Source organism: Misgurnus anguillicaudatus, chromosome 20 (assembly GCF_027580225.2).
Source record: "Misgurnus anguillicaudatus chromosome 20, ASM2758022v2, whole genome shotgun sequence".
NCBI classification, from domain to species: Eukaryota; Metazoa; Chordata; class Actinopteri; order Cypriniformes; family Cobitidae; genus Misgurnus; species Misgurnus anguillicaudatus.
This window is the reverse complement of record NC_073356.2, coordinates 29020043-29032782: the sequence shown is the minus strand read 5'-3', so window position 1 is coordinate 29032782 and position 12740 is coordinate 29020043. Positions and strand designations below refer to the sequence as shown.

Sequence of the window (12740 nt, the reverse complement as noted above, 5' to 3'; positions counted from 1 at the left end):
AAACAACACTACACTAAAATGTAGGTAATAAACTGAAATGCATTGTGAAAACAGGTGTAAGAATCGCTTTTTATGGTTTTTATTACTCTTTCTTACTATGTGCTGCCCTCTATTGGACAGCTCGAGTATGACATTACAAATCATTGAATTTTTAAATATTCTTCCAACAATTTAGAAGAAAAAAATCAGTATTACAATTTTAAATGAAAAATGAAAATGTATGGTGTTTAAAGGGATAGTTCACCCAAAAATGAAAATTCTGTCATCATTTTTGTACCTTTATGGGTATAAAACACATTGAAATGTATATTCACATAATATTATACCCTTGTGTACCTTAAGAAACAATTCTGTACCAGCTAAATTTTAGGGGTACAAAACAGAATGGTACCTATAAAGGTACACAATAGATCATTAAGGTACAGTAATGTACCCCAAAAGGTACAACATTGTATTATGTTTAGTATACCTGTAAAGGTACAAAACAGTACCTTAGGGCATTGGTTCCCAAACTTTTTCAGCGTGTGGCCCCCCTTGTGTATGGTGCATTCCTTCGCGGCCCCCCAAAGAAAATTTGTGACAAAAAACTGTTCTAAACTCAACATTTTACTAAAACACATATTAAATTATACAAAAAAGTAGTGCTTTTGGTTAGTAGCCTTATTTTTTTATGTTTACCCTACTGAAAAATCCAGCTAAGACCAGCATAAGCTGGTGAGCTGGTTTTAGCTGGTCCCCAGCTTGGTTTTAGCTGGTTTTGCTGGTGTAGGAAGCTGGTTTTGCTGGTGTAGCAAGCTGGTCTAGCTGTGTTTTGGTCACATTTTAAGCTGGTCTAGCTGGACTTTGCTGGTCATGCTGGAATACCAGCTGGCCCACCAGCATGACCAGCTTTGTCAGGCTGGGAGGTCCAGCATAAACCACCTTAAACCAGCTACAACCAGCTAAAACCAGCTACCAGCTTATGCTCGTTTTTGCTGGGTTTTTCAGTAGGGTAATTACACAGAATTCATGATAAATTAATGTATTTTATAAAATATCATAAAACTGGGGCCCCCCTGGCACCATCTCGACCCCCCCCCCAGTTTGAGAACCACTGCCTTAGGGGACCATCTCAGCGACAAAAAAGCTAAAGTTTTAAACCTTTTTTCTGACAGTGTATTTGCTTTTTAAACCTACAAAACATCCACAATTCAGTAGCATTGCAAAGCAAAAAAGAGCTAGGATATTATTTAATATAACATATGTTCATTTGAAGTCAGAGGGTCAAATACACATGGGATGGCATGGTGGTGAGTAAAGTATTTTTGAGTACACATAGAGATGCCTTCAAGTCAAACATTAGCCCAGATTGGTCGATTTCCTATTAATGATTTTCTGAATCTCTTTCAGTAAGTTTACTTTGATATTTTTGATGTTCATCTCGGCTTTCTCCAGCAGATCATGGATCATTTCATAGTTGTAAGGTAGCTGAAAGGTTCTGTATCTTTTCTTCCACTTTGTAAATTCTCCTGTTAACACACACACACACATTTTTATAATTGTACATTTTTTGTACTAAATAACTTAAAGATACTATTGTAATCTCCAACACTAACTTCTAAATCTGTGACTTATAAATATTGAACTGATATTATTTTTGTTGTTATTAAATTATATTTTGCGCATTTCTGTGTGGAGTTTGCATGCTCTCTTTGTGACAGCGTGAGTTTACTCTGCAAGGGCACTCTGGTTTTCTCCCACAGTCCAAAAAATATTTAGGTTAAGACAAATTACCCTTACCCCAACATTCATATAGATTTAATTGTGTATAGATTAAGCCATAGATGCTGTAATAACATTAAGAATAAATAAATAAATTTAATTTTAGAAAGCTGTAGATAGATTTTCTTCTTGTAAACACATTTTCAAATGATATTACCTGCACAATTAATAACGTTGAAAAGAGGAATATAAATCACAGTCGGTGAATTAGGGCTTTCAAACACATAAAAGTCTCTTGGAGAGTGTTTGTCCTCATCAGATACTTGAACATCAGGGAATGGGATATGTAGTTTTTTTGCACGTGTCAGCAGTCTGAACCACTGTCTGTAAAAAAGTGTAGGTTTTCATGCTTTGCCAAAAGTTTGACGATGTCCTCACATGATGCACATATTATTTTAAACATAACAATACATTTGTTGCATTTACAAGTGCATTTAGATGATTAAAGCATAAGAGTAGTGAAGTATTTAAATAGTCTTCAGTACCTCGAATGGGTCGTCATCATCACTAAAATCAAGAGAGATGATCAGATCAATGTGTCTCTCTTTCCTCAACACTGAGAAATAGGGAGAGTTGATGAAGATTCCAGCATCCTCGTAATGTCTTGTTTTCTCTTTTAGGATTTGGGGAGAAACCTCATGTGCTGATAATAATAAGGGATGATAACGTTACCATTCTGTTTAGATACTTACAAAAAGCACCATGGTAGTAACATGATGTTCTGAAAGGCACATTGAAATACAAGTACAAGATGGCAACGGTAGGCACCGCCTACTTTAAGCTTCAAAAACGATCTTCAGAAACCTATGTATGCCACTACTTCCATCTTTTTTACAGTCTATGATTAGTACAGTTTGTCTACAGTCATAAACATGTTTGCTGTCGGTATTAGAAATTTCAGTGCATTATGTTATACATACACACGTTATATTAGGCCTACATATTATATATGGCATATTTCAGAAATTATGAATGTTGTTTATTTCAAATTGTATGTCTTTGTTCCAGTTATTTTGCTTACCTGTCATGTTGTAGAGAAAGTTATATGTTGTGCCCCAGATCCAACGAGTAACTAACTCAATGCTTTTAATAACAACCATCCATGCACCTTTATCTATATGAAGATAGAAGTATAGTATTAGTAAAAGCAGTAAATAGCTTATAATGTATTCAATTTAATGTATTATAGTAATTTTAACATTAAAGTTAATTTAATACACAACAGCACAACTCACGATTCAGATGTTTCTGGAGCCAGTCTGAATACTGCTCACATGCATACAGAGTTTGTTCCGGAATGCTCTTCCGAACTATTTCCTCTAACATCATCTGTAAGGTAATTTCTGTCTTGGTTTCCTCTTTGTTCAGCTTTCCTTAAAAAAAATAAAAATAGACATTATACTACTTAATAAATAGGTTATATTATAACAGAACTAGGGATGCACGATATATCGGCCGACATATGGTTATCGGCCGATAACTGCTTATTTTTAATATTATCGGTTATCGGTCTGATAGCAAAATTAGGCCGATAAATGAAAGCCGATAAATGATGGATTATTTTGGTTTGTTGAACCACTTCACTTGCTCATTGCTGGCCATGTGGAGTTTTGATTGGTGCATTTTGTGACATAGCACGATGATGACACGTGTTTATCGGCCTATAGATATCGATTATCGCCCCCCCAAATTTAAAGAGTTATCAGTATCGGCCAAAATTTCCATATCGGTGCATCCCTAAACAGAACATGCTCATTTTTACACTCCATTGCTCCGAACAGCTGGATGTTATCTGAAGTGATCTAAGCATCAAAAATGTGATAGATATACCTCTTAGCAGTTTATGCAGGATTTCAAGGTGAGCTGAAGGGTCCTCCTCTCTGAAGACCAGAAGATTCAGTTCCACAAGCGTTGAAGTCACCTGGAAGACTTCTTTTACATGTGAAGGGCTGAGCGAGTGGATGTCCGATTGGTTTCCTGAAGATGTCTGGTTACACATTCCATCTGACTCGTGCCAAAAGAGCTCTAAAAAGCAAACGCTGCATTTTTATAGGTACAACACAAAATTATTTAATGCATTTGTAGTGGCAGAGACATTCAATATAACCTTAAAGGCATGGTGCATGATCTTTGAATGCCAATGTTGACATTTGAAATCACCTAAACAAACACCCCAATAGAATCTGGACCTTCTTTTGATAGACCCGCCCCACACATACGCAACCCAGGCAACGATGTCGGTTAGTAGGCATGCTCGGCCCGACTACTTTTTCCAAAGTGTTTTTAAAAAATCATGCACCCCGCCTTTAAATCAGCCAGATTATGTCAATAATGTATTTTTTTATCAGAGGAGTGTATGCATGTGTTAATGTCACTGTTAGGATGTTGTCAGGTTAAAAAGGCCACATCCAAGTTTCTGTTATATTTTGGTTCATGTCTCTCTGTGTTTTTCTTCTGCCTGTTTTATTGTCACCCTGGCAAAAATCTCAGATTTTTCGGATCGCTTAGAAAAGACACACCTCTCTAGCCACACGACTTGAGCTATATTGTCCATTACACAAAATAGCGTAATAGAAAGCACACACAATGTGATACAATATGAACTTACTCTTTATTATTTTTATGAGCTCCTTCAGTATTTTTTCAGGGTCAGCAAAAACACTCCCACACAGACCTGCAGAAAAACAACAGGCAGTGAAATAAAATTGAACGATTATTCTCTTGTATATTTGTGTTCTCATGTTACCTTGAAGGTACAACATTTTCATCTCCAGCTGGTTCTTGATCATAACCCCTTCATCAAACTGACATCCAAAACAGGAGGAATCTACAAAGGCCCCGGTGATGGAGTAGCCAACTTCATGTGGTGTGATCTCAAAAAAGACATCTGACATCAACAAAGCAAGAATCAGTTCATTGTACAATAACAAATGATAACAAATACAACCTTATTGTAAAGTGTAACCATCTTTTACTTTAATGGCAGAGTTTTTATGGAAACATGCAAGACCAAAGTATGCTTACTGTACATTTCACTAGTGACCTAAATACAGTGAATAATTTTAAAGGGGACATTTCACAAGAATTTTTTAAAATGTAAAATAAATTTCTGGTGTCTCCAGAGTACGTATGTAAAGTTTTAGCTCAAAATACCATATATAGATAATTTATTATAGCATGTAAAAATTGCCACTTTATAGGTGTGAGCAAACATGTGCCGTTTTGGGTGTGTCCTTTAAAATGTAAATGAGCTGATCTCTGCACTAAATGGCAGTGTCGTGGTTGGATAGTGCAGATTAAGGGGCGTATTATCCCCTTATGACATCACAGGGGGAGCCAAATTTCAATGACCTATTTTTTCACATGCTTGCAGAGAATACCAAAGCTAAGTTACGGGGTTGATCTTTTTCAAATTTTATAGGTTGTTAGAAGCACTTAAATATGAAAAAAGTCATTTTCATGATATTTTCCCTTTAAACAAAAAATTACATTTTCAAAGTCATTCATTCTTCTATGCACAAACACAGAAATTACCTGCTTCCATTTTCGCACGATTGCTCCACTTATCGATCACAGTGTAGATGGGATAAGGATCTTTGCCATGTTGACTCCTCTGATGGGAAAGAGGACGCTCATCTATCTGTAGGGAAAATATATCTCCAGTTTCAACATATAGATTATCTGGTGTACACATTTCACTCTTTTTTTATTTTCCCTTGTAATGACTTGTAACCCTGTCTGTGAAATCCAGCCTAAAGTTTCATAATGTAATAAGGAGCATCAGTGTTTGATATCATTCATTGATTTCACATCAATTACAATCTTTGACATGACCTTAGTCAGTTAAATATATCAAGGTTATATTTTCACAGAATGATCTTTACATTATATAGGATGATTTTATGTGGAAAAGTAAATGTAAATGACTTCACAGACATAGGGTCACATATAATTGACAGACCAACCTAAAGGCTTCACAGGGCGTGACTACGTGAATAAAACACTATACTTTAACACATTATATAAAACATATTTGTCAATTCAGTGTTCCCACTGTGCTAAATACACAACACAGAAACAGATATGACTTTTTTTCTCATTTTTAATTAAAGTAACTCTCACCTCTTTTACTATCTCACTTATTACTAATGATGCCCAGACGTCTGTCAAACTGAAATTGTCTTTCTGGTAGTAATTTATAAGTGTTGACAGCTTGTCCTTAAAACTGACTCCATTACCAGTAAGTCTCTGTATGATGTCATTCTTCACTTCCTCCAGCCTGTAGGACCAATCCGGTTCTTTGTATAAAGATGCCATGCACCTACCGAAGAGAATGACCTTTATATTTGTGTGCATTTGAGATTTTAAGTCAAATCTGACAGAGTATGTTCATTTCTGTATTTGAATAAAGGATGTAAAATATACCAGGTAGATCCAGAGACCCCGCCCAGATACAGCATGCAGTCCAATAGACCCTCTTTATACAGCTGGACTAGTGAACCCATTAAACCGATCATAGCTCTCTCACCACCTCCTGAACCCAACAGTGCAATATTGGGTACCTCCTCCTGTACAGTGTGCAGCAAAAAAACGTGAAATTTTTCCATGTAAAATCGTTTCTGAAAATGGTTTCTAAACACTATAAATGTTAAAAAATGTTTTGCTGAAACAGGTTACAAAGACTGAACTACGTCGTACTAAATTTGTGGGGTTACACCGTTTAACAGTTTTTCCACAAAAAAACTGTGTTCAGGATTATTTAAGCGGCTAAAACGGTGACTCGATGACGCACTGGATTAACCGAGGAGCCTTTCCGCGAGTGGGCGTGGTTTCAGCGCAGACAGCGGACACGCCCCCAGCTTTTGAGGGCAGAGAATCCTGCCTGTTTATCCAAGATTTTGATAACTTATTTTATTTATTTGGCCCTTTTCAAATTTGTATGTGTGGTTAATAACACTGCGGTGTCAGAAACTGGGAACACTTTTCATTAAACGCATAAAAAACGCATTACTGCTCACTCAGTTTACAGTTCAACCAATGAGATTGAAAGATAAGCTGCTCAAGCCGTCCAAGAAAACCTTTTTAACAAAATAGCGGTTTTAAAATGACATAAACATGTTTATAATATGAAACTACATTTAGTGACGTTATCCATTGTCCTCTTGCAGCAATAGCACACTTGCTGATATAAATTAATAATATATTGTCATGTGTTTACCAGTTTACAGTGTATGTCATGCTGTAGTAGACATTGAAGAACTGATTCTCTTCTGCTGCCCACATGATCTTTCTCAGACTCATTAAGAAAATGACTGATTCGCACCACACTGTTGTAAAAAAAAAAAATAGGGACAGACATGGTTTTTTACTATAGTTTTGAATTTTTTTTTGAATAACATGAAATTGAGAAACTACTTAAAAAATAATTAATAGATATTACTTTTCTGTTTGATTTCCCTTTGACATCTGTAAAAAGAAAATAGAGCAACCAAGAAGCATTATAGGCCTGTAATATTATAAACATAATACACGCACTATATAATATTATAGTCCTATAGTAAAATTACCCAAATATGATCTTTAAACTCACTTTATTTAGAAAGCATGTTCAGAGATTATAAGGCACTTACCTTTGCTGCCAGAGTTTGAAGTCTACAAAGCAAACTAAAACTTTTTATCGAGGGCATGTGACAGAATCAAAGAGGAAATATATGTTGGCAAATTTAGAGAAATTGGCATGGAAAATGTATGTTGAAACTCTGGAGTGTGAACTGAAATATGCTTTAATGGCAATATTTTTTATAACTGCACTGTCAAAAATAAAGGTACAAAAGCTGTCAAGAGGGCAGTACACTTTTAAAAGGTCCTAATATGTACCATTTAGGTACAAATATGTGCCTTTAAGGTAAAATACATATCTCTAAAGTAGATTTTATATAACTAATAAGCACTCTTTGGGTACTTTTTGAAAGGGTCCCAGTGACAGCTTTTATACCTTTATTTCTGTAAATGTGTACTTAATTTTGCCATCTTAACATCATAAGATGTAAAGTTAACTTATTACCAGGAAATCAAATTTAGAGAAGGAACATACATATGATCTTCTTGTTTGGTCAAGATCTCCCATTTGTCTGAAACTTTGGAAAACCCCAGATCTAAAAGCATGACTTTCCCATACATAATATAAAATGATTTTTTTCCAAAGTATGTATTTTAATTTATCAGTGCATATCACATCACTCTTTACTTTAATACTGATCAATTAAACAAAAAACATAAAAAAAATAATTATACATTTATAATTAATATTAAAGATTGTCCAAGTGATTTATTTTTTTGTTGGTATTTAAATAAAATATTTTATCTTAAATTCACAAATATATTACACTTTCATTAAAATAAATATGACATGTTGTGCTAATATGATGCAAACAGGACTGGGATTTAACATCTTTCCTTATTAATTGTGTTCTTCTTAATTTGTAAAGAAAGAGTGCTGAGTGTGAATGTGTGTGTGTGTGTGTGTGTGTGTGTGTGTGTGTGTGTGTGTGTGTGTGTGTGTGTGTGTGTGTGGACACAACAGCAGCAGGTGTGTTTGTATTAGCACAGCTATAAAGATTAAGACAAAACAGACAATAAAAAACAATGTAACAAACACAATCCTTCCTTGTCTTTACATTCATCTCAATTCAGCAACAAGCATTCAGAGACACAAACAGTTGCCCATTTTAAACTTGTAGAATAAATGTTACTCATTTTCATATTTTTAGTTAATAAATATATAAAAAAATAAACAAAATTATATATATATATTCAGATACTATAAAATGAGGCTGCGAGAGAGCAACTGATGACGTGAGCGTGTTTGCATGTGTGAAACATGCACTGTAACAGCGTGTTATCTGTGTGTTGTGTGTACAGATGCTGTTTAACACACATGTGCAGACAGCATCTGACGTAAACCCTCATCATCGACAAACCTGTGGGTGACCCCCTAGATGTTAAGTCAGATATCATCAGTATTCAAAACGGGCAACGTGACCTATGACCTACAAAAAGGCAAAGTATAAAGCATGCCACTATAAACCAAAGAATGAGCTGTCTTGTGTCGCCACAATTATGTAATCACGTTCAAGCAAAAACTAAATGTATAAACTAAAGAGAAAGATTTACATGTATGTGAAAGGAGATTTACGTCGTTGTACATTCTAATATGTAATGTTTATCATTGATTTTTTTATTATTATTAAATAATATACCCCAATAATGATACCAAAGTATAACAGAATGTCTCATAGCTAAATCAATTCATGAAAATAATTTTGTTATTAAATTAGGACCATCAGATATTTTTCATTATCGTGTTGCCCATCTTATCAACAGTAAAACATTCTGTGTGCACAGAAACAAAGACGACTGAAAGAACAGAGTGAGGATGAAAAGAAATGATGGAGTATGTGTGTCTGGGGGAGGAAGAGGAGAGAGAAGCAGGTGTATAAAACCTGTACTATGACGGAGCATCAGACACCACACACGAACACACCCAGAGACAGGAGACACACAGACGAAGAAAACAAGAAAAGGGGGCTTAAGACAAATCTCACAAGGTAAGAAACTAATATATCATCCAATCTCTTTTAATAAGTGTGATGAAAAATATCTTAAAAGGCAGAGAGCAGTTTTTACCACACATCATGGAAATACATAAAAAAGTTATAGTTAGTAGTAAATTATATGTAACTTGAAGCACAATCGGGATAGGATAGCACATAATACATGAATAATATTAAAATAGAGATTTAAGGATTTTTTGATTTGCATTTCATAAATGGTAAAAGACTAACGCTATTTTACACTCAGAAATTAAAGGGATAGTTCACCCAAAAAAGAAAATTCTTTCATAATTTTCTCAACCTAATGTTGTTCTAAACCTGTACAAATTAATTTTTTTCTGATGAACACAAAAGAAGATATTTTGATTAATGATGGTAAGCTGATTGTAACCATTAACTTTAATAGGAAATCATCTGTGTGCTTGTCATCATTTATCAAAATATCTTCTTTTGTGTTCATTAAAATTTTTACAACATGAGGGTGAGTAAATGATGACAGAATTTTTATTTTTGGTTGAACTATCCCATTAAGGTAGCTGTCACTGAGGTGGTACCGTTTCAAAGAGTACACCATGTACCTAAAAATACTTTGCTGCCTTAAACATTTTTGTTTAATCAACTTACGATTTACAAGTCATTTCAACTTACTATTATTTATCTTAACTAGAGATGAGTTGTTATAACTTATAAAATATAGTTGGAAAAAAGTCAACTTCATCAACTTTATAAGTTGTAACAACTCATTTCTTGTCAAGATAAATAACAGTAAGTTGACATGACTTTTAAATCTGAGTTGATTCAACAAAAAATTTAAGGCAGAGTAAACTATTTTTAACAGTGTACCTCAAAAGTACATATTGGTACTTCAAAGATATATTTTGTACATATCCAAATGGTATATATTAGGACCTCTTTAAAAAGTACCGTTTCCCTTACAGCTTTTGTACCTTTATTTATTAAAATATAATAAAATAGCATATAAATTATTGTCTGCAAATGAAACTATGTCCTTTGCACTATTTACTGAAAGATGACTGTATTTTGAAATAATACAAATAACTAATTCATAAAAACCTAAATGTATTCATAGATAAAATAACACCCCCAAAAGATACAAAAATATGCAATGAGTTGGTTCATTAAATTTTTTGTATTATATGTGAAATAGAGATTCATTGCTGATGTAACCAAATATGTGCCTTCTTAGAAATGCAGACAAGAGAGATGAAGGTTTTACTGGCTGTGTTTTGTGTGGTTACCATTGTCCAGTCCTGCCACGCAGTGTCCAGCAGTGGTGAATGCTACTTCAATGCAAAAGGTAACAAAACATTAATTAAAAGTAGCAGTGACTGAATATTAAATGAAATATTAGAATATAGGATTTTAATTTTTATCTAACTTTTTTTAGTGTTTCATATCATGGTAAAGCGTTGCAGTATCAGAGCAAAAGTCAAGAGGTTTGATTCCCAGAGAAAATATGGAGTTATTAAAAATATAGTTTAAAGGGATAGTTTACCCAAAAATAATGTATCATGTTGTTATAAACTTGTACATATTTCTTTGTTCTGCTCAACACAAAGGAATATATTTGTAATGAAGCAGGAAACAAAAGCACCATTGACTTCCATTGCAGAAAAAATATTACTATGGAAGTCAATGGTGCTCAAAATATATTGCTCTGTTTTTAGCAGAACAAAGAAATTAAAGGGATAGTTCACTTTAAAATGAAAATTCTGTCATTATTTACTCATCCTCATGTTGTTCTAAACTTGCATGAATTTATTTTTTTCTGATGAACACAATAGAAGATATTTTGAGAAATGATAAACACACAGCAGATAGTGTCCATTGACTTCCATAGTAGAACAAAAATATTTTGGAAGTATTGTGATAAATGAAGAAAATATTTTAATGATGGTAAGCACACAGTTGATGGTACCCATTAAATTCCATCATATAACAGAATTTTCATTTTAAAGTGAACTATCCCTTTAATACAGGTTTGTAACAACATATGGGTGAGTAAATTTCATTTTTTGTAAACTATCCCTTTAAATGCAATGTATAAACATCTGCAAAATACATAAATTTGTATTTAGTAACACCACGATTGCAAAACATAAATCTGTAAGTAGTGCAAAGGTCACAGATTGAATCCCCAGGGAACACATACTGATGTATCATAATGAATGCAATGTGTTGCTCTGGAGAAAATGCTAAACATGTTTAAAATGAAGTCTGTTATAGTACTAAACACGGTCTTTGCTTTTTCTCTGCAGCCAGTTGTGAACACAAGGGTCGTGTATATGGCATAGGAGAGACGTGGATGAATGAGGAATGTTTCCAGTGTGTGTGTTTTGAACCTTTCGGAGTAGGCTGCTGTGAAGAGTATGTTTCCAAACCGCATGCATGCACAACCACAATCACTCTGAAACACAGCTGATGTTTAACACTGTTGTTCTTTACTGTCCCCTAGTGGAAAGCAGCCTGTGGATTACCCGCCCTGGTGTGAAGCCGTTAGAAAGCCAGATTCCTGTACGGTTGCTGTGGTGATGAAGGCCAACCATAAACTTCCTTGTCTGTTCGGCACCAAAAGCCGTTGGAGATCGGGGCAAGGGCTGCTGTGGAAATCAGATAATGATCCACTATTCTAGACTGCACTGTTGAAGCGCTCAGAGACGTGTAGGGACACACGACACAGTATAACCAAAATAGTTTTAATTGTGTAAAAATAAATCTGATAAATTGCATGAAACTATTTTTGGATAACAAAATTTAAGGATTTCTCAGTGTTCAGTCCCAGCATGATTCGAGACTGGACTGTTGTGTCCGTAGAAATTTGAGCCTATGAGAGCACACGCAGTCAGCGTCTTATAATTTTTAAACCATAAAATATAATTAAATTATATTTTGAGTCCCAGACATGCAATGTGCACTTGATTTAGGACTCTACTGTATGTGACTGACAACAAAAGTGTAACTGGGATTAAATATTTTTTCCAATAACACTGATGGCTATCAAGCAAATAAAATAAAACTGAAATCAGGAACACTTTGTGGTTAAAATCAATTTTGTTCTTCCCTAATACAAGTGGTTCTCAAACGGGTGGGCCATCTTGGGGGGGACATGATGGTGCCAGGGGTAGAACTATTAATTCATAAATACTGTGTAATTAACCTGAGAGAAATATATAGACCCCAACCAGCAGCACTACATTAAATAATTTAATACTTTGTTTATTCAAATTCTAATGCTGCGTTCACACCAGCCACGGTAGAGGCGTCAAGTGCGAGTGATTTCAACGTTAAGTCAATGTAAAAACGTATTGACGTGCGTCTGGAGGTCTCGCGGCGGGAATGACGTGT

At 34.6% G+C, this 12740-nt stretch overlaps 2 protein-coding genes across 3 annotated transcripts; one reads left to right on the top strand and one right to left on the bottom strand.

Annotated features, from left to right (window-relative positions):
- Positions 1-63: 63 nt before the first annotated feature.
- pla2g4c (phospholipase A2, group IVC (cytosolic, calcium-independent)) lies at positions 64-7219 on the bottom strand. 2 transcript variants are annotated; one of them, XM_073858450.1, is made up of 12 exons: positions 6980-7219; positions 6187-6329; positions 5884-6082; positions 5296-5401; positions 4508-4648; positions 4370-4435; positions 3592-3786; positions 2997-3134; positions 2783-2875; positions 2247-2404; positions 1919-2085; positions 64-1508 (listed from the first exon to the last, which is right to left on the bottom strand). In XM_073858450.1, exons 1-11 carry the CDS (start codon positions 7118-7120, stop codon positions 2032-2034), a joined length of 1434 nt encoding a protein of 477 aa, XP_073714551.1. In that variant the 5' UTR covers positions 7121-7219; the 3' UTR covers positions 64-1508; positions 1919-2031. The 2 variants fall into 2 exon arrangements, with proteins under 2 accessions (XP_073714551.1, XP_073714552.1); XM_073858451.1 differs by lacking the exon at positions 6980-7219 and having other exon boundaries at positions 6000-6082; positions 6187-6325.
- A 1952-nt stretch (positions 7220-9171) lies between these two features.
- Positions 9172-12416, top strand: msmp2 (microseminoprotein, prostate associated 2). The gene is made up of 4 exons (XM_055218933.2): positions 9172-9368; positions 10582-10692; positions 11654-11762; positions 11851-12416. The coding sequence occupies exons 2-4, from the start codon at positions 10584-10586 to the stop codon at positions 12026-12028; spliced, it is 396 nt and encodes a 131-aa protein (XP_055074908.2). The 5' UTR covers positions 9172-9368; positions 10582-10583; the 3' UTR covers positions 12029-12416.
- Positions 12417-12740: the final 324 nt, after the last annotated feature.

Bases quoted from the DNA above. Each gene is read 5' to 3' on its own strand.
- msmp2 (XM_055218933.2), top strand. From the start codon at position 10,584: ATGCAGACAAGAGAGATGAAGGTTTTACTGGCTGTGTTTTGTGTGGTT. The intron at 10,693-11,653 runs GTAACAAAACAT...TTTTCTCTGCAG, and splicing joins ATGCTACTTCAATGCAAAAG to CCAGTTGTGAACACAAGGGT. The intron at 11,763-11,850 runs GTATGTTTCCAA...ACTGTCCCCTAG, and splicing joins GGAGTAGGCTGCTGTGAAGA to TGGAAAGCAGCCTGTGGATT.
- pla2g4c (XM_073858450.1), bottom strand. From the start codon at position 7,120: ATGTCTGTCCCTATTTTTTTTTTTTACAACAGTGTGGTGCGAATCAGT. The intron at 3,787-4,369 runs GTAAGTTCATAT...TTTGCTTTTTAG, and splicing joins GCTCATAAAAATAATAAAGA to AGCTCTTTTGGCACGAGTCA. The intron at 2,405-2,782 runs GTAAGCAAAATA...TATTATTATCAG, and splicing joins CTTTCTCTACAACATGACAG to CACATGAGGTTTCTCCCCAA.